Here is a 21,858-nt window from a genome sequence, read left to right as displayed (position 1 = left end):
CTGTGACATAAATTCATCTCCATTGTCTGCATCTAAATCAATTTTTTGGGGCTTTAAAAATGGTTGCAACAAAGCCTTTGTGTCAATTTAAGCGACATATCTACACTTAATCAAACTGTAATCAACATTAGTGACACATAGTATTATAAACAGTCATTTATTTTTGTGATATTAAATAGTCAAAAGCTTCTTTGTATGATTGCTATAATAATGTAACGAATATTGCTAGTGTTGAATTATACAAAAAAATACAAGAACCTTTTGATTTGTTCTTTTTTAGAAAAGATAAGTTGTTTGTTTGTACTGTTTTTCAACAAATACTTCTAATAAAAAGCAAATATTACAACAGAAAATTAAGTTCACCTTGAATTTAACAAACGACAGTCATCTTGAAGCTTAACACATTTTGATGATTTTGCTTAATGAAAAGCAAAATCATCATCCTTACATTTTTGGCAGACATTAGGAGTGGCTGTAATGGTGAAAAATACTGCTCATAAACAAATGTGGGTTGAATAAGTCCTAAATGATAAAATATGTCCAAAATTTTTTAGGCTGGAATTGACAAAGCAATAAGGTCTGGCAAAACTACCTAAACGCCTACCATTTTCCCTAAAAACAAAAAAATAAAGTTATCTATTGCAAAGAAATTCTGTTCAGATAAAACTTGCAGTGTAAAATATCATGATTTATTTGCTGAAAATATATCGTTACCTTCTAAATTATTTGGAGTCATGTCATGAGAGGCCATCAAGTAATGTGGTAGTTTCAAGTTTTCTATCTTATCAGTGCCTAAAATGATTAGTTTCAGTTTACTTTTAGCTCAAACTCAGACTAGTTAAATAAGCTCTGAAACAAAACGTTTTTGAACTGAAACACTTGTAATTACTTGGAGGGACTGGCGATGTTTGTTCTTCAGTCAGACCCTCCTCTCCATGTATGTCTACTTCAAGGTCTTTGGGGGCTTTGCATGATGTGTCTTCTACTAAGATAACATGATGAAGGTGACTATAATCAACACACAAATGCACATATCCTTGTGTGTAAAAAAGCAAAAACTAGCAACAAAACACAGGGAATCAAAACAAAATTATTGTAAAAGGGCATGAACAGCATGGTTGCTTGTAAATAAAGTATGTTTTTCCCTTTTTATTTTGTATGTAACAGTCAGTAAGTGTCCATTGTTTGCAGTTATGTGTTGCAATCTGTTGTTCTTTTATATAACAAGCTTTTTACCAGGTGGTATAACTTTTTGACTTTCACCAATGCCTTCATCTTGTGATGGTGGTTTTCTGCGTTCAATTTCGGTTGCTTGTGGTTCTAGTTTTTCCACAACTACGCTTTGTGATATTGATCCTGGACCTTGGCAAAATTTTTAGTATACTACATCACAACATTTTTAACACTATACTACATCACAACATTTCGTGCAAGAAAGAAAAATATGTTTAACATGGCAAGCCTATTACCTTAGATATTGGCAAATGTTTTTCTCTGAAAATCAAAACAAATAATGCTCTGTACCAAAAACTCAGTCATTGGCCCAAATTAGCCCATCTTTTTCATTTCTGTTTTGCATCTTACCTATGTTGTCTACGATATTTTCTTCATAGGGATGATTGTCATCTTCTGGTGCCTGACTTTTAGGTCGAGGTTTGTTATTTTCTTTTCTTACTTCTTGTCGAGTTTGGTTTTCATTTGCTTAAAAGAAAAAAAACACAACTTAATCAATGTAAAAAGTTACCAATGTAAATGTATTTCCTTGCAGGCATTCAGTTGTCTCGATTTAATAAGGTACCTACAACTGTGGTGAAATCTAAAAGCTTAATTACATTTCCTCTTGTTATAATTCTCTTACATGAAACACTACTTAATTAAAACCAGCACCTGATCCTGAACAGCTTGATGTATTAAATTACATATAATTACCTTGCAAAGGCAAAGGCCATTGGTGTTTTTTCGCAAAACCTTCTTGTGGTGAAAAATGGTTATTGTTTGGAGGTAGTTTTCCGAATGTACTAGTAGATGAATGACCCGTGAGGACAGGATAACCTGCAGTCCTATTGACAAAACACAATCCATTTAAAGTATAATAGACAACTGTACTGTAACTGAAAATTGTTTGTTTTACCCGATATCATAGTTTTTTTCATGTGGTTGTTCATCCATCTTAAATGTAAAAATATTTAAGGATATTATATATGATTTAGTTAAACTTGGGTAAAAAAGGTTTAAGTTATTATAAAAAGTACACAAAACCACAAATTCTTTCAAACAGGTTTTTTCAATAACTACAGTTACAATGAAATTAATATAGTACAGACATATTGGGATTGTATTTCTTCCACCCAAATGAGTCAATTAATCAGCTTTAAATATTAACTGTTCACGAAAAAGGTTACATATAAAATGATAAAAAGGCATTTTCCAAATAAAAAACTCTTTAATGAATTTAATTTCTGCTTTGAGTCTTTATACAATAAGGTTAAAAATCACTGCTGCTAACCATACTAACAAAGGTACCAAGGTATTTTTAAATACACACACAAACTGAAGCTAAGCCTCATGAAAAACATGTTTTGTTTATGCCACACAGCAATACAAGTTTTACCCAATTTAAAAACATGTTTCTGTCTAGTTTAAACCTGACACCACAACAAATCCTGATAACCTGAACCCGTTATAAAGTAGGCAACAGCACACAGTAACATGTTACTGCAACGTGATTTGCTGTACAAATTTGCTATTGTAACATAAAAAATCCAGATTATAATATGCTAAAAAGGGAATTTATTCTCTAGATTAGTCAAAAATCAGGCATAAACAGAATCTGGTTCAACCGCGGTTCTCTGTATTTACAGTTCACAGATTTGTTTTTGTTTGTAAAAAACAAAATATCAAACATGGAAATATACTTACTTTCTGAAAGCTCTGTTCTGTACAAGACATAGTCTCCTCGAAACCTAAATCACTGGAACTTGCCCTAAAATAAGTTATATATCATAATTCCCATAAAGTTGGTTTAATAATTAACTTTCTGTATAAACAATCACCTGAGTTTTGGGTTGGTTGGTGAACAATTCCTATCAAAGCCCTAGAATGCACAACAATAAGATAAACAATATTTTACATTTACAACAGTTTAACTTTTACAATATTTGTGTACCTTATTGTGTATTATCACACAACATCTATTCAATGTAAGCAAGCAAATAAAGGAAACCTTTTTTAAAACATTGCGTTTCGGGTCAGTTTATTCATTTGGACAAAGATTTATTATTATCTAGTTAACATGCAATGACAGACAAATAATGGATATCCAAAGATTCAAGATGGTTGTTTCCCAAGTCTATGGGTTGCAGTACACAACAAAAAAATTATCACCAGACTTTTGCATGCCAAATTAAACAAAACACCACAAAAACCATGTTCTCACAACAGTTTGTCCGACTCTACAATACCAATTTTAGATAATTATCTACCTGTCACATAATGAAACCATTTTAGAATTATAGACCACACAAATGGGTTGACAACCACTGCTGGTTAAGGTTGGCATGTGTTTACATTTAGTGCTTGTTGCATATTTTAACTGTTACATAGCTTGTTTTTGGTTTGTTTTAACACAATGGTCTTAAATCCAGCCTAAATGGGACAAATATATTTGCTTCATGATCAATGTTTAGGTCAGCTGAAACAAACCACTGTTACTCACAAAAATGTTGGCAGGCCAAGTCATTACCATTTGGAATTAACAAGTAATGTAGCACTCATTGCATAAAAATGGTTGCTGACCCTGGTTATTTTTTTAAAAAATGGCCCCATGTATGCCAAAGATATTACCTCACTACAATACAAAACAGTATTTATGTTGTTTTATGGGATAAAGAACAATTACATGAAAAAAACAGAGAATGAATACCAAGATAATGGGTTTAACAAAGTTTTGTTTCATTTTCAGATTTTGAGAACTGACCGAGAAGAATAGTAATACTTGTTCATGCAATTAGCACAAGTTACCAGGACACCCATACACACTTACAAACCTCCAGACGTTTCAGAAGGGTAAGACTAAAACATGAACTTCTAAACCAGTTTTTGTTTTATTTATTGGAAAATCGAATGATTGTTTTAATATTTCATTCTTACCAATTCAGTGTCATTTTCAAAATCTTCATCTGAACTACAACTGCTGTTTCCTGAGGCAAAAATTTTCAAATATTACAGCTTAGCTATTGTTAAAAAAACATCCGGACACTTACGCTTTCTTGCCATTGTAGATACTTTAGTTGCAATTTTTTACATCCAAATTTGAGCATGTAATCTTAAGCCTTAAGATACTAAAAAACAAAACACTTTACATTAAAAATACACAAAGTACAATTTTGTTGTTCCTAAAACTTTTGTTTGTTTTAGCAACACCAAATGTTTTTTTGTGATTAACCATGACAATTTCCAAATCAATGTTGGTTTGTAAGTTTCATTTTAGTAAATAGTTTGTTTTTTGGTTTTATAAGCTCAATTTGATTATGGTCAAAATTAGTCATGAAACCAAAAGTTTTTCTCTTTTTTCAAGAAAACAGTTCAATGAATGTTGTTTTGATTCAGGATTGGAGCCATTATCAACTAGCAAATAAGGTTCTTCCGCACCATACATTATTTATGTAAGTATAACAGTACTTCACCCAGTGTTTATTTTTAAAGCCTGTCTGTAGTTATTCTTATCAACAGAGTGGGTTGAGTAAAATTATGTTAAAATCTTGAAAAACTTATAAGTGCAATATCACAATGTATTCAAACCACTGTAAAAGACACACTCGGTTTTACAAATTCAACAAATAAGCTGAATTTTCGTTTAGTATGCACAGCAAAACCTGTTGAAAACTGATAAGTCACATTATATGCAGTTTTACAACTTCAAGAATTTGACCTACACAGGCAGCAATACATTATTTGTTTTATTTTAAGGTCCAACACAACGATTGTTGACTAACTGCAGAAAATATATTTCCAATTCAAGATTTTGAATTTAAATTCTTATTGCTTTGTTTACCAGACAATTGAATATAATAAATCCCTAAAATTTTAATACTATTTTAAATGGCATTGTATAAGCCAGTGGTTCTTGACCTTATTTGTTTTTTTAAGGTGTATATATAAATTCTACTGAACCAAGGTTGTGAACCACTATTTTAAAGGGTTGAAAACATTGTTTTGTGACCCAACGAATTTTTAGTAATTTTTTAAAAATAAACACGCAATGAGAAAGGTATTTCATTTAAATTAAACCATTTAATACGCAATCAACGCAAATGCAATGATTTGGACAGGTTTAAATTACTGAAAAAAGGGGATTGCGTCTTGTGGTGCAATCTTTTGCAGATCAGGTGATTGTGACGTAACCACACTTTACTTTTCTAGTTTGATGTAAGTAAACTGCCGCTACAATTGAGTTGTTTAGTTTTTACTGCTGTCAAAAGTGTTTTCTATCTATACCTATTATTTTCATTTCTGCAAATTAACGAATTATGCGATCACAAACACTTCGATCACCTGACTGTGACGTAATCTGACCCACACCTTAAGCGTATTTTGTGATGCGCTACTAGAGTACCATTATCTATCGGAATTTTAGCTCATGTTAAGAGCACATAGGCTGCAACAATATCTAATCTTGCTTTAGTCCGTTTATGATAAATGTAAATTCGTGATTTCGAAGGTAAACCTGCTGGTAACCTGTATCCGACCGACAGAAAAGCTTTCTTTGTTTGATCACAATGTTTCAGTTCCTTAAATCCCGTAACGCCCGTAACGAATTACGTCACAAAGCTTTAATTTTGGAAAACTAAAACAGATTTATGTGGGTATTTGTTTTTGTGATACAGCTGATAAAAATTGTCATACACATTTTTTTAACTTTGCCATTATTTCGATGCGCACCGGTTCGCTTTAAATGAAATGTGAAATATTCAGTTGATTGATAAAGCAATCCGCATAACGTTTTATCCAGGCAACGTGTAAATTTCGATGACGATAATATGTATCGCATTAATAACCGCAAATTTAGCGACCGCTGTTTAACGTCACTGTGATAAACCTATTTGCGTAAGCCGTAAGCCATACCCACCGCAAAAAGACGTTCTGGAGCGTAGTACGTTTTGTTTACATTTAAATGTCATTTACATTTAACCGTTTATCTTGGCCCGTTGAATACATTTCAACACCACGCAGATTCGTGATAACAATACCAATTTTAACAGCGCCAATTTTTTATGTTATGGACTTGGGAGTACACACCCCCTTCTTCGCCCACTTTTTGCTAGACTGTGATTGGTTGAGGTCACGCATGGACGATGTCACGTTTTTATTATTATTAAACAAACGCATTGGTGCGGGCGCGGGCGCTGGCTGTTTGAACTGCTAAATGATGCACAAGTTTATACAATGTTTATTTTGTACACGTTCAAACGAGTATGTACAAATTTATGTGCAACACAAATATATGCAGGCGTTTTTAAGGCAACATGATAATGGCTGTGACGTCAGTTTGTAAAAACGTTGTTTTACTGATTTTTGACAAAAATCGATACATTTAGCCATGATGGAGAGAAACCTGTAGTAATGTGATAAAAGGTAAAAAACATGTGTTTAAGAAAGAAATTATACACAAGCAAGTTATTGTTGACCTGTAATCAAATACAGCATCAAATAAAACTATAGAAGAAACTTTACACTGCGAACACTTGCAAATCATAAGTATAATAACTACTATTTCAGCAATCAAAACTTTTCTAAACCAACAAACAGTACAAAAACATCTTGCAAACGTTAAGGGCATTGATGGTAAAAAGAGTTGCAGTTTCTGCACACTTTTCCCCCACAGTTGTCACACAGCCAACCCATATGTGCCCTTGGAAATCTACGCAAACACATACAGCAAGAAAATACGGGACACTGATGATAAAGAGGTCTGCATCTCCAACATATATCGGAATCACATGTCACACATGTGTCCATGGCTTGTGGTGGGGTTGCATGGAAGCGCTGTTTGCATTCACAGCAAGCTCGACAAGTGAGGTGCCTCCTTTGACATTCTGCTGAACTGCATATCGGAGTGTAGCAGGTTGTGCATATCTCTGCTCTCTGTGTGTTTCTAGACACCAATGCCTGTTGCAAAAAATACATTGAGGGTTTCTGCTTGTAAAAACCTTGAACATTTGTAGCTACAAACTTCTCACACAATGAACATATTAAAATCAGCATTTTTCAACTTTCTTGAATCTCTAAATTTTAGAGGCATGAAGCCTTATTGCTATGAAATAAGTTTACTTACCCCACATAAACAATTGCTGGGAAGTGGCCTGCCATTAAAAACTCTTTGTCTCAGTGCATCCTGACATTGTTCCTGCCGTAATCTGGAATATGGGTGATTTTGTGTTCTTCGTCTGTTGCGAGGAGGTCTGTGTACAGGCCGAAATTGTACTCCTAAAACAATATCAAAGCTTTTTAGTGAATGGTGTGAACTTGGGGATGACAGAGCAGTAATCAGATGATCTGCTTAATAACAAAGCAAAATACTGGATATTTTGCATGGACATGAGATGTTGGGCTAAAATGATTTACCTTGCAAAGATCCTCATGGAAGCTGGTTAAAAGATGCAAAAAAAAAGAAAACAGGTTTTGAATAGGATCGTATTCCTTAGATTGGTAATGTGCTTATGATTATCATAGTCTAATTCGAAACAAAACGTTTTGAGGGTGCATGCACAACTTGTTCAAACAGTGGGCAGAATGTGTAGTATTTTCAATAATTAGTTAGTCACTTTTTTTTAGTTCAAGGTGTGTTGATTTTTAGAGTGGGATAGTATTAGCCTTAGTTTCAAGATCACTGGTTTACTTGTTCAGTAATGTTCTGTCTAAGGACAAAGATTTTGTTTTTTCCCACTGATTTTCACGGGAATATCTCTGCCCTTTTTATGTTCACCAACATTAATATGCCTGTTGACTATAATTATTTGGTCTGAAAAAAACAACAACTTTTAAACAAATCACATAAAATGTCTTACCATCATTGGTTTGATATGCTCTTGCATTCAAAACTACTTCTTCATCCTAGAGAAGAGATTCAACAATTATACATGCATCGAGAATGTCAGACTCAAAATACAATTGAAAATTACAACATACTGAAATGTTTGTGTCACCATCAGGGCTCTGATGTTCCTTCTCAGCTTCTAATTTCCTGTTCCAAGAATTGAATGTTAATTTGGTTGTTAAATGACAAAAGGTCAGGTTGATTATGTAGCTTTTATGACAACATGTATATGATATTATAGTGTTGTTTTAAACCTGAAAGTATTTAATTAGAACAGGATATGTAAGCTGCAGACAATGCACATTGTTTTGCACTTTAAGGTTTGACCAGGACAGTTAGTGACAACACATTGGTGGTATGGGCTAGTGTAGCCATATTATGACACTCCAGTTTGTTGGAAGGACATGGCAGTTTACACAATCAAAAATCGATTCCATGTTGCTAATGGACTGTCTTTTTACTGATAATATGATATTCGACAGGTTCACTTAATTGAGGTGAGGCCTAGTTTAACGATGCAACTTACCTGGGTGATGCTGGTTCTTCAGTAGTTGATATCTCCACTATTCAATACAACTTTACATTTTTACTTAATATTTTTTTTTAATTAATTAGTAAAAATAACTTCGAGTTGTGTTTACTTTTTCACAGACCAACATTTAAAAAAGACATGAACTATCATTTGCAAAAAATCGTTTGTTGAGTCAGAACAGTTACTGAACCACTTGGGTTTTTGAGATAAAGTATACCAAATCATGCAATTATGTCTCAATGTGTTTTGTGACACCCAAACAGCTTTAAAACTAACCTGCAGTGCCATTTTCCTCCACATAAGGATAGGTGCCATCCTTTTCCAGTTCCTTTTTAAACAAAAATATTGCTTAAAATCATTACTCAATGAATTTTAAAAAATTTCGTACCTTATACTTTTCTGGTGCAAGCTCCCTGTAACAAAAAAAGGTGTACTAAATAGGAATTGACCGATTATTGGGGCTCATATTCGATATTTTACCAATAATTTGTTTTGAATGTCACACATGCATAAGTTCATATTTTATGTACATTAAAAGGTGTAGGCCTTTTACTATGAATAAAATATTGCCTTTAAATGTTGGTTGTTTTACTTGACCACTGAAAATCGGTATCAGCCTTAAGCTCTAGCATTAAACTATAGTTAAATGGATTGTTTGGCTGTAATTAGTTACTAGCTACTAAACCATAACTAGGAATAGATCAACACCTATTTTTCTACAACACTGCGTTGTATGAAAAGGCCACAGGGTTATTAATACACTTTGAAACATACCACTTCAGTTTGTGTTGTTTCTCTGAACCTACTGCTGTTTTGTTTTTCAAATCAATGATAACAGGTTCATCTAACAAAAAAAAACAGTGTTATTTAGCACGCAAAAAGGTTTCTTAGACATGTGTTTTTAGATTTGTACTAGAGCTTTAAATGTTTTGTTATCACTGTTATATGTTGTTATTTGTAATGTTTATTGCTAAAAATCCTATTATGTCACAGGAGCCTTATGTATTGAAACGGTGTCTTACCAGCATCTAAAATCTTGGAAAAGGCATCTTGTCCAGGTGCTCTAGAACTAGCACTAATATTTTGGGGACTCCACTTTGCTACTTCTGCAAAAAACATTTAACCTAACTTTATAGTTAGTTTAATTAGTGAATTTAAAAATGAAATGCATTTTTTGTGCGGTGTTGAAGATCAGAAGTGAGAGCAAAATAAGTTAAAACTTGGTAACTAAAATTTTGTGGTGGTATTGTATCACCAATATATTACAGATAAAAAAATAAAACTGTTTTCTACACACAAAAATCATGGAATCTAAAGTATCAAAATTTTGCTTTTAATGATAAACATAAAAATATAAACTTTGCTTTTAACAATAGGAATGGCAGTAACTTTCCTTAAATTTGCGACTTTACTAAATGAATATTTCTTTGTTTAAAAAATAGTCTTCCTGCTACACAATTTGTTTTGTTTTTAGTGCATTGGGAATCTCTATACAAATTCTCAACTTACCGTCATGCAAATTCCTGTTTAAAGCATTTGAATTCAGGGATGTTGAACCGTCAAAGACATTTTGATCCCAATTTGGTAACAGATTTAGATCTGCAAAACGCCCGTTATTATTACTATGGTATGTTGGACTATATTTAACAGCTCAGACTTTGGTCCATTGGAAATGATATTTGCAGCCATTGCAATAACAAGCTTTACAAAATAAGTTAAACTAACCTATCTCTTGAACAGTCCCCTGTGGTTGGAATGTTTTTGTGCTTGGAGTTTCAGGCACTACAGTGGAAATATTGCCTGTAAAAACAAGAATTTCATCTTTTTTGTCTTTCATTAATTCTAAGGTACATTTAACTCTAAAGCCAACCAGCATGTGTTATATACCATAACCATAATGTGATTATCCAGTGATTAAAATCAAAATTTTAACAATACTAATTCTTTAAAACCAAGGGTTAAACCTACTGTCAATAGTCAATAGTTTAGTCTTGTTTACCTTCAGTATAATGTGGGTTTTTGATGTTACTGTTTGTTTGATTTAGACCATGGCTTGTAAAAGTGCCTAAATTTACAGAAGAACCACTTGATGTGTTGATGGCAATTGATTTTGACCTAGGAACAGAGAAAAAAAGTGCATTCACCTTTTAAAGAAATGAATGATAGTTGGAAACTAAACGCATGTCGTCAAACAGGTTAGCTACTATTGTGATTTGTTAATAATTGTAAAATTGCCTAATTATCTTTTTATGATATTTACCCCATTGTGTTGTGTGCGATTAAGTCGGTGGTCTCCACAGGGTGACTAAAAATAAGAATGGTTGTTACCAAGCAAAAAGTATATTTTCAGTAGAAACTAAATGTGTTAAAACACAACCTATAAACTGTTGTACCATCAAATCATGTACAGGGTTCCCGCGGTCATGGAAAACCTGGAAAAGTTATGGAATTTAAATTTGTATTTTTAAGGCCTGGAAAAGTTTTGAAAAAAGCCAACTTTCGCAAAAGTCCTTGAAAAAGTATGGAATTTGACACCTGTTTTACCCTGAAAATGCCAGATAGAGTTGGGAATATTAAATTACGTAACGTATGTATATTCCTTGCAAGTGAGGTAAATTGGCTGCATCTACCAAAGCCTCTTTACTAGTTTTGTAATGGGAATTGCTCGATTTTGTTCGAATAAGGTTACGGAAATTTGATTTTTTTCCTTGAAAAGTTTTGGAAAAGTCATGGAATTTATACACGAAAATTGCGCGGGAACCCTGCATGTAAATATTTCTGGTAGGTCTGTCAAGATTAGCTTGTATGGTTTATATTTGCGCACCTAAATATGCAAAAAATCAAGATACCTGTCCAAACCATGCCTTCTGGCCAAAAAAATGTAACAACATGCATAGTGTCTGAAAACCTGCAACAACATAACTTTGCAGTAGTTTGTACTTTATACCACACAATTTATCACAATTACATTTTAATATATGGATTAAATCTTTCTGATAACTTTTAAAAAAACGAACTTACATGTATAAGCACTCATTTTTGAAACCTCCTTTTAAGTAAAGCAGAGAAATGTGGTGATTCAATGTCATTAATTCATCGACTGCAAGAAACTTCTAAGTCAGTAGTTCTTAACCTTTTTGGGATCGTTTCCCACTAAAGTCGATCACCAAGTTCGAATTTCCCACTCTGTTATTTTTATGATGAGTTTTGTGTTCTACATTAACTTTGATTGAAATAATTTTGTAAAGCGATTTGGTTGGGATCTTAAAAGCTTGCTGCAATCCTATTTAGTTTGAATAGTGCTTCAGTGAAAGAGTAAAAATATGTGGAATGTTGAATCTTTTCTGCTTGCAAAACTCAATTATTGCATCACAATCAACATAGAAAGACATTTATTCGCGCACAATAACTAAGGCATTAATGCTTTCAGACATGTCTGTGATGTAACAAACGTTTTTTTTTGATTTTTTAATTTGATTTTTTATGTGTCTTGTCAAAACAGGTGAAATTTATCTAATGTTGTTGCTAAAAATGCAGTAAATTAACATTCAACGGTCAATTCGAAGCCGGATTCGACCCACTGGACCGAGTTTGGTTACTCCTGACTTACATAATTTCCCACTGAATACGCTGAATTTCCCACTGGTGAGAAATTTCGCACCGGTTAAGAACCACTGTTCTAAGTGAAAAACACTAAATCAAACATATTTCGCTACTACTTGTGGTGTTTTTCACACACTGACTAATCTTATGAAAGCGAAATACATATGTCTTGTAAAATAATAAAATACAGCAACTGGTTTAGTGTTTTGTACTGTGAAATTTTTTTGGTATAATAAATTTATCAGATTCTTACAAACATCCATTTAATTGCAGCGAAACACAAGAAAGATTCCAAAACTATATATTTTAATTACCTCAAACTTGTTGGAGTCCTAGTTTCAGATACCTTCCCGTCAACAGATGACTGTGACAACAAAAGAAAGATCATTACAGGTACAGTCAATTTACATCAAGAAAATTTATTATTAACCAGCACAATTATTTTATTTTACCTGTGATGTCATGTCAGGTATACCGCTGTCTGTACAATCCATCTTTTCCTTACTTGTCCTATAAAAAATTTTTTTTGTTGCATAGCATTAGTTCTCATTTCAACAGTGATACATAGGTATTGAAAGTTAGACTTATACAAACCTCTTTTTATGATCACAAGTAGTGCTATCTTCCTATAAAAAGCAAATCATTGTATAGTTGACATGATGACCCAACTGACTTCAAATAATTGTTAAAATAAAAAATATGTTTTGACAACATTTTCATGTTTTGAATCACCACTGTAAATGTGAACGTTTGGATAAATGATCCATATAAAAAGCTTGGAAATCAATTTAAACACTGATGTATCTCTTGTTGCATAAAAAATGCCACAAAAAAACCTGTACTTACCCCATTTTCCGCCTTAAAAGTTTTCTGATCTGCAAATGTGTTATATTATTAGCTTCTGTCTAAACCCCTTTGGTTTGTTTGAATCGTTTTCTATCTAATTTGACATGCTTACCGTTGTCCATCACTCACGAAGGGGTAAGTTATTTCCAGTCAAAATCTTTGTTTTCCCTGAAGATCAAATCCGGTTTGTGAAAACGACATAAACGATTACAGTTTAATGACGCTAAAAAAACTATAAAACGCAGCAGGATTCCTGTGATAAACTTGATTAGGAAAACAATGCCGAAAATATATTTAGGATTTCCCTCAAAAATACATTTCGCGCATGTTTTTGTTGATTGGCGCGTTACACGACCTTTGAACTCACGTGATCATGTTAACATTTGTTTATGGTTTACGAACATATCGCAAACAAATTTGTATTAACTGACTCAAAAAAACGTTGGTAAAACAATGTTTCCTTGAAAGCAAGTACTTCAGCATTAAAACTTAGGGAAGGATAAAATTTTAAAAGAAACTACTATTAATTTTGTGAAGTAAAATACCAAAAAAGCTCAAGTTTTTTTAATACAGTTAATTTCTATTACATTCGTTAGAAAGCTGTTCACAGCACCATAAGCATGAACAATTTATGACTTTATAATTTGACAGTTTTACCTAAAAAAATACTCGCATGCACAAAAATGGTACAAACACTTCGATATTTTACCTCAAATTAAAATATGATTATTTCGTATAAACGTGTTAGAGGGGCTACATCTATGATAAGTATAAATATGCAGCGCCATCAATTGATCTTTGTTTTCCAACAAAATTCCCAAGGACCTTTTTTAACTAAAATACTGAATTACGTCGTATCCTATGTCAATAGTCCCCAAGATTACGAAAAATGTACTTTAGTGTTATATATTTTGTATCGTAAATGTCATGAACAAATAAGTATTACCTCTAAAAGATTAGCGTTAAGCTCTGAAAAGCTTTTGAACATTGTGTTGCCTGCAGCCTACCCACGGTAGTAATATCAAATATTACCGCGTTAATATAACTTGCTTTTTATACATTCCATTTTATAAGATTGATTCAAGCAAAACCTAAATAATTATTTCATCGTAGGATTAAAACTTAGATCTTCTTTATGTTTGCGGGCTGTGCTTAATCAACGTTCGATAATAAACCGCTTTTACTGGAACCACGCGTGGTTAACGAAATTGGGAAATACCCAGTTCTGCAGCGTACCACGTGACGGTCTATCGTAAACTTTCCGGAAAACAGCTGATTGCACGTACTTAGCATTCTGACGGAGTGACGTTTGCTCGCATAAGCTGTTGCGCGGTGTGTAACCTCTTGTGAGCTTTGACTAAACCCTTTCATGTTTTATAATGATCGTAAAAGCGAAATATTGTACATAAAGTTTGTCGTTAAGGTTTTACTAGCTTCATGCAGACCTGTTGGGTGGCTGTGTATTTTGCTAGCTGATGGTATATTCATTCTGCCTGTAAACATGAACGGAAACGGAAACGTTATTGCCCAGTTTAATAAAAGAAACTGTCGCCATGAAATCTTAAAGCAATTAGAAACCTTCAAATAAACGTTCTGAAAAAAGAAATTGAAAACTTTTGAAGAAAGGTTCTGATCGAAAATTATGGCACTAAACGTTGCAGTGTTTAGTTAGACATAGCGCTCGGTTGGTTCTTTAACGACCACAAAAGCAGCATAATTAGTTTTGTTATCTATTTTTCATACGTCAAGTTCATATTTACATTATAAATGATTTGTACGTTACAAGTGCATAAAGTGTTTATACGTGATGTTACAAAAGAGCATCTCCTGCTTTGCACGAATTTTTGCAATTTACCTTTAAACGCTACAAAATCCGCGTCTGAAGTCAAGAATTTAAAGACAAAAAACGATCGTGGTTCTTGTTTCTCAACCCAAGTAAAAAATGAACTTTTAAAGTGATAATGTTACACACACCCAAAAAATTAAAAAAGCCACTTGTCTTGTGTGATGTGTAGTAGTAATTAGTTATCCTAAACGTCTTTTTTAGTTCCTCCATTCTTCGTTGGTCGAGAATAGATTCTAGACATTGTTTGTCTCCGGCAGAGGGCGCTCAATAAAACAAGACACACAAAAGCGACCAACAGAACTGTTGAGGATTCACGTGTTGCGCTCGTGGAGTGCGGAGCTAAAAAATGGCGGACAAACCAAGTTACGCACAGGCGGTAAATAAAACAGCGGTAGGATTAAGAAGACCGAATTGTCTTAACTTCAAAACTGGAAATGTATGCAAGCGTCATGATGCAATCGAGATTTTGAAAAATTTGGATTTCTCAATAAAAAAAGTCATTGGAATAGCTGAAATGCGAGGGAACAGCATAGATGTTACTTGCACAAGCCGACAAAATATTCTTGAACTTTATGCAAAGTTGTCAGGTAAAGTTAAACAACTTAAACTTTACGAAAGCGACAGGATTAATGTTGCGATTGGATGGGTGCCGGTGCCGTTTCCAAATGAAATTTTAGCTGAAGCACTTTCTGATAGATACGGCAAAGTGTTAAAAATAATACACAGAAAAGGTAAAGAAGGGCTGCTATCTGGAATGCGCATCGCAACTATGAATGCTGAAGATGTGGAGAAAAAACCTATCCCAAGCTATATAAGGATTGGAAACTGCGAATTTTATGTTACCTACAACGGTCAAGTTTTCACTTGTAAATACTGTGGTAAGGAAGGTCACAAACAAGCTGAATGTTCACAAAGAAAAAGCGATTTTCCTGTGTTAACTGGAACTGTAGAAGGAAAACAGTTGGAAACTGGACAGCGTACAAACGCTGATAACACTTCCCCGACTCGCCCTGAGGTGGCCGAATGCAATCAAAAAATCACAACAAATGCGCCTGACCTAATTGTTGGTGACCAGCAGGAAAATCGCGAGGATTCGGGCAACCTACCTGTAACAGAAAGCGGGATGACAAGCACCCCACAAGACAAGAAGGCACCTTTAAAAACAGCCAGCAGGAAAAGACTGGAACGAAGCCCTGAGGAGTTTCCACAAAGCAAAAGCTTTTGTGAGAAAACTATTTCACTAATCTGTCCAGGGTGCCAAGCAGAAGCGCATCTAACTGAAGAATCAAAGACGTTTATATGTTGGAGCTGCTCAAAAAAGTTTTTGGTAGCAATTAAATGCTGCATTGAAGAGCTCTTCCTGGTCCAGGAAAACACGAAAACGTGTCAGTGCCCGGGCTGCAACAATCGAATGAGATGGATGCCGTGTTGCAGAGACTTCCAACCGGAATTCCAAGTGGAAGGTAATTTATTTGAATGTGTTGTGTGCCAAAAGTTTTCATTAACTTGTTTATGTAAAACCGTTAATTTATTGCCGAACGTGACAACGAGCCAAGAATGTTCTAACATAGAATGTAGATGCAAAATTATTAATTGTAAGTGTGGTAAGAAATTGTCTCGTCTTATCAGTCCCAGCCAACCGTTTTTGTGCGAATGTGGCATAGAATATGAATGGGACATTAATATTGGAGTACAAGTGCAAAAATGAAATATCACTCTCTCTCTTTAGATTTTATGGCTCTTAAAATTAATTCTCTCAATGTTCGAGGTTTAAACCTAGCTCTAAAAAGGAAAACTATATTTAAATATTTGCACCGTAAAAAATGTCATGTAGCATTTTTACAAGAAACACATGGCTGTGAGAAGAATGAAAAATTGTGGGGAATGGAGTGGGGCGGTGAAGCGTTTTGGGCACACGGAAGCACCAATAGTCGAGGGGTCGCAATTCTCTTTGCCAAACATCTTTCCTACTCTTTAACGAATATATACCGAGACGTAGACGGTAGATTTATAATGATAGAAGCGACCATCAATTCGCAGCCACTATTGTTGGTAAACGTTTATGCACCAAACAAAGATGATCCAGACTTTTTTGAAAAATTATTTGCCACGCTTAACGGATTTTCAACCGCGTCAATTATAATGGGAGGAGACTTTAATCTTGTAATTAATACAGACCTAGATAAAACCGGAAAATCAATCCACAGTAACCAAAAAGCAAAAGCTACCTTACAACGTTACATTAATCATTTCAACCTCACAGATATCTTCCGCCACAAAAACCCAATGCTGAAAAAGTTCTCAAGGGTTCAGAAAAATCCCCCAGTGGCATCTCGAATCGATTTTTATTTACTTGGTAATGATCTAATACAAAATGTAAAACAGGTCGACATTGTTCCTGGGACCATGTCCGACCACTATATGCTCGCCCTAGAGGTCGCCGTTAATCCCTTACCACGTGGAAAGGGTTACTGGAAATTAAACGCGAGTTTCCTAACCGATTTGAATTATATAGAAAAGATTAAATCCCTCATTGACATGTATAAAACGGATAATCAAGATTCCGCTATCAATCCGCATGTTATGTGGGACGCTTTAAAAGCTGTGATCCGAGGGGAAACAATCCGGTATGCATCCGAAAAAAAACGGAATAACAGCGCCAAACTAACGAAAATAGAAAAGGATATCGTCACAATTCAAAATGCTGTTTGTAACACGACGGGTACGGAACGTGACCAACTACACGACAATTTATCTGCCCTTCAAAACGAACTAGATAAACTTCTAAAGCGCCAAACAATCAGCGCCATTACCCGTAGTCGGACTCGCTGGGCTGAAGACGGAGAAAAAAATACGAAATACTTTTTAAACCTGGAAAAACGACAGGGTGAAAAGAAAAGTATAAATCGCCTAATTTCTGGATCGGAAATCCTCACAGATCAAGAAAAAATTCTGAAAAGCTTAGCGAAATTTTATGAACAACTGTATAGAAGGGATGATAAAGTCCAACATAAAAACATCAATGCGTCTAAACTAGCATCGTTGGGACTTCCCCAAATTCCGCTAGAAGCCATGGAAAAAATAGAAACTGAAATTCTGGAGACCGAGTTTTTAAACGCACTAAAAGACATGGGCAAAAATAAGTCACCGGGACTCGATGGCTTCCCCGCCGAGTTCTACCTAACATTTTGGGAAAACCTAAAAGGTCTTTTTACGGCGGCGTGGAGTTATTCGATAAAAATTGGAAATTTGACTCCTTCGCAGTCCAGAGCTGTTATAACTCTTCTTCCCAAAAAGGATAAGGACCCGCTTCACCCAGGTAGTTATAGGGCAATTACGCTACTAAATGCTGATTATAAAATTGCTTCTAAAGCAGTTAACAACAGATTACGGTCGGTTTTGAACCATGTAATCTCTTCTGACCAAAATGGTTTCATACCAAATAGATATATTGGTACTAACATTCGACTTCTATTTGATATTATAGACAGTGCCGACCACCAAAACATTCCAGGGGCAATTTTGTCATTGGACATATTCAAAGCTTTTGATACGTTAAGTTGGGATTTTATGTTTTCTGCATTAGAAGCTTTTGGTTTTGGCCCAACAATTATTAGATATGTTAAATGTTTTTACCAAAACCCGACATCGGCAATAATTAATAACAGTTTTGTATCTGCGCCATTTAAAGTCGAAAGAGGAGTGAGGCAAGGTGATCCTCTGTCTCCCACGCTTTTTGTTCTAAGTATTGAATGCCTTGGAATAATGTTAAGACAGGGGAACTTTTTAGGTATAAAAGTACATGACAAAGAATTTAAAGTTTCCATGTTTGCGGATGACACCGTTTTGTTTCTCTCCGGCAGCGATAATGATTTTCGCGAAGCATTAAGTATAATCACAGAGTTTGGCGATATGTCGGGATGCAAAATAAATATGAACAAATCAAACGCATTTTTTGTTGGTTCCAAACGATCTTGTTGCCACAAACCGATGCAACAATCCGGGCTCTTGTGGCCTTCTGAAAAAACTAGGTATTTGGGGGTTGTAATTCCAACCACGACGTGCAGCGATGAAAAATTGCTAGAATACAATTTTTTACCTATACTGCAAAAGATCAAAGTTATTGCAAACCTGTGGTCGACAAGGGGTCTTTCCTTATTGGGGAAAGTAACAATAATTAAAAGCCTACTGGTGCCAATGTTGACTTTCAAACTTTGCGTTGTGCCCGTAACAGTGTCAGCAAAATATTTGAAACAACTAATCCGTATACTGTTCCGTTTTTTATGGGGATCAAAATGGGAAAGGGTCAAACGAACAACACTGTGCGCAAGTATCGAAGAGGGAGGGGCGGGAATGATTAATGTAGAAAATTATATTCTGGCACTAAACCTTAAATGGTTTCAAAAACTTCTTGATGAAAGCGTAGTTGCTGATTGGAAGCAAATCGAGGCACCATACTTAAGGGGACAAAGAGTTAACGCTTTTCTAAATGCAACTATATCGCTCAATCGAGCCGAGGTTAAACGTGTTTTACCCTTGAGAACCCTGCGCCACACCCTTGTCAGTTGCATACACACTTTAAATCTGCTAAAAACAAAATCGACAGAAAGGACACTTTGGCTAAACAAAAAAATTAAGTACCAATCTAAAACTTTCTGTATGAAACCCCTGATCGACTCTGGCGTAATGTTACATAAACACCTATTGACTAAGGAAGGAGAGTATGAAACTTACGACAACTTGGCGTTAAAATTTAATTTTCAGGCTAATAACGCAGAGTTCATTCAATTTATAAAACTTGTTTCAAGTCTGCCTGAGCAATGGGACTCAGAAAACTATATCGACCCACAAACAACTCAGTCAGAACATTTATTGAATTTTATTAAAGACACAAACAGCGTCAAAACAATTTACACAAAGCTACAAGACAGCGTGGCTCGCGTGCCAGTTAAGTCCCAAGAATTTTGGAAAAACAAGCTTTTCATAAATTTTGAGATGCCGTGGCGAGAAGTATATATTAACAACTTTAATTCCACTATTGAAAATAGGTTGAGAAGTTTTCAAATTAAATTAAATCTGAATGCCATCGTGTGCAACCAAATATTGCACTCCTTTGGGAAAATTGACTCCGACTTGTGCACATTCTGTAAAAATGCTACAGAAAATGTTTACCATGTTTTTTATTCTTGTCATGTAACTAGACTGTATTGGGAAAACGTCTGTGCATGGATTAGTGCTAGAACCCGAGTCCCACTGACGTTACCTCCCGTGAACTTACTTTTTGGTGTCCACAATGGTGGATCCGGCGATAAATTGGTGAACTGTATGTTGTTATGTGCCAGATATGTCATTTACCAATGCAAATACAGTGAAAATAAACCGACGGTATCTAGATTTGTACGCTTCCTTAACTCAGTACGTGTATCAGAATGTCATGTATCAAAAAAACGTGGAAACTTTCTTGCTTACCGCAAAAAGTGGTGTCGCCTGTTATGTACTGAAGTGTGATGTAATTTGTTACCGTTTTTCGCTCTATTTTATTATTTATCAATAAAAAAAAAAAAAAAAAAAAAAAAAAAAAAAAAAAAAAAAAAAAAAAAAAAAAACAGAACTGTTGATGAAATGTACCAGGTTGTGGAAATTGGTTGTCGTCCTTCTACAAGAATTGGAGAAAGAACTTGCAATGACCCGTTATTCGGAGCAGGATTTAATCCAAGCAAGTGCGCCATTAAGGGGTAGACGTGAATCGAGTCGAATCCTTCGATTATAAGGTTTTTCTAAAACAGAATGTGTTTTGTAGCATTTGACTTTCCGACACTTATGACTTTTATTATTGTTCACAACTAAATTGTTTTCCTGTGTTGTAATGACATAAATAGTTGTATTCCTTTGTTTGAAAAGTTTGTCTACAAACTAACTATAAAGGCGGTTATTGTAATATGAAGCAATTGTTAGCTTGAGTCAAAATAGGTTCTGTGATTTGCCTGTTAATTCTTTTGTATTTAAGCAGATATTGTCTGATGTAGCCTAATCGAGAGAGTAGTGGAGTTGCATAGACGACGTTAGGCAAAAACGCGATTCTGTGATTGAATACCAAATTTATTTATGAGTCCCAGTTCGCACATGCTTGGCAAATTTGGTGTAAGTATTTTGCTTAAAAATCCTGTTAATGTATTGTTGTACCTTGAACGAAGGTCCTAAGGCGAAAAAGATTGCCCACATGTCGCTGATATTATTGTCGTATCCATGTTGACCCTTTTCATCGTGATAACCAGGAAACATCTGTAGAAATAGTGACTGTTGCTTGTGACAAGTTTTTCTTACTGGAATAGACAAAATCGCATGGCTCCGACACCATTAAAATACTCGTGGTGTCTCAATCAACTTCCTTTTAGTTCAGAATTGAAAAAAAATGATGCTTGTTGTCGGTTGTACAAACAAAAAGCGGCCGACCAACTAAATGCGACCTACATGTCTTCGATTTTATTTTTTGAAATGCACTTACTACTTGATTTGACCCTGTTACAGTTTATGAGAAAAAATGGACTTTCGTTATGACAAATAATGATCTTCCAGTAATTTATCTTTAAAAACAACTTTCTTTTCTAGATCCTAAACACCATCTCCACATTCTTGGTTAACTTAGTTTCAGTATCAAACTTATCAAGTTAACAAAACTAATCCTCACTTCACGGTAACACAACACATAATAATTTAACTACAGCCCGACAAACTAAAATGGTTATGACTTTTCAATCCTATGGCCATGCTTCACAAAAAATATAAACTATTGTAGGTGATACTGTGTTAAAACGAGGTTTGTTTCGGTTGAAAAAAAGCTCCCGAAAACAATCCATGAGCATTTGTACCTCATATATTTTATAGCCTTTGTGTGCAACTAGAAAAATCGATGTGACTCTCTCGTGTTTGAAATGC

The 21,858-nt window shown here is 34.6% G+C and overlaps 2 protein-coding genes across 3 annotated transcripts; one reads left to right on the top strand and one right to left on the bottom strand.

The window, feature by feature from the left end:
- Window positions 1-6,436: 6,436 nt before the first annotated feature.
- On the bottom strand, window positions 6,437-13,369 carry LOC145217873 (uncharacterized). The gene is made up of 18 exons (XM_080085242.1): window positions 13,189-13,369; window positions 13,077-13,105; window positions 12,825-12,856; window positions 12,683-12,740; window positions 12,545-12,594; window positions 10,888-10,932; window positions 10,627-10,742; window positions 10,353-10,427; window positions 10,137-10,226; window positions 9,650-9,733; window positions 9,402-9,471; window positions 9,016-9,040; window positions 8,904-8,955; window positions 8,622-8,658; window positions 8,188-8,242; window positions 8,067-8,112; window positions 7,334-7,485; window positions 6,437-7,167 (listed from the first exon to the last, which is right to left on the bottom strand). The coding sequence occupies exons 1-18, from the start codon at window positions 13,196-13,198 to the stop codon at window positions 6,829-6,831; spliced, it is 1,365 nt and encodes a 454-aa protein (XP_079941368.1). The 5' UTR covers window positions 13,199-13,369; the 3' UTR covers window positions 6,437-6,828.
- LOC145217874 (uncharacterized) lies at window positions 12,556-20,236 on the top strand. 2 transcript variants are annotated; one of them, XM_080085243.1, is made up of 3 exons: window positions 12,556-12,623; window positions 15,124-16,385; window positions 20,124-20,236. In XM_080085243.1, exons 2-3 carry the CDS (start codon window positions 15,269-15,271, stop codon window positions 20,177-20,179), a joined length of 1,173 nt encoding a protein of 390 aa, XP_079941369.1. In that variant the 5' UTR covers window positions 12,556-12,623; window positions 15,124-15,268; the 3' UTR covers window positions 20,180-20,236. The 2 variants fall into 2 exon arrangements, with proteins under 2 accessions (XP_079941369.1, XP_079941370.1); XM_080085244.1 differs by having other exon boundaries at window positions 12,562-12,623; window positions 15,180-16,385.
- Window positions 20,237-21,858: the final 1,622 nt, after the last annotated feature.

The sequence above is a fragment of the Phallusia mammillata genome, chromosome 3, assembly GCF_965637545.1.
Source record: "Phallusia mammillata chromosome 3, kaPhaMamm4.hap1.1, whole genome shotgun sequence".
NCBI lineage: Eukaryota > Metazoa > Chordata > Ascidiacea > Phlebobranchia > Ascidiidae > Phallusia > Phallusia mammillata.
Note: the sequence above shows the minus strand (reverse complement) of the source record. Positions and strands in the feature narration are given on the sequence as shown.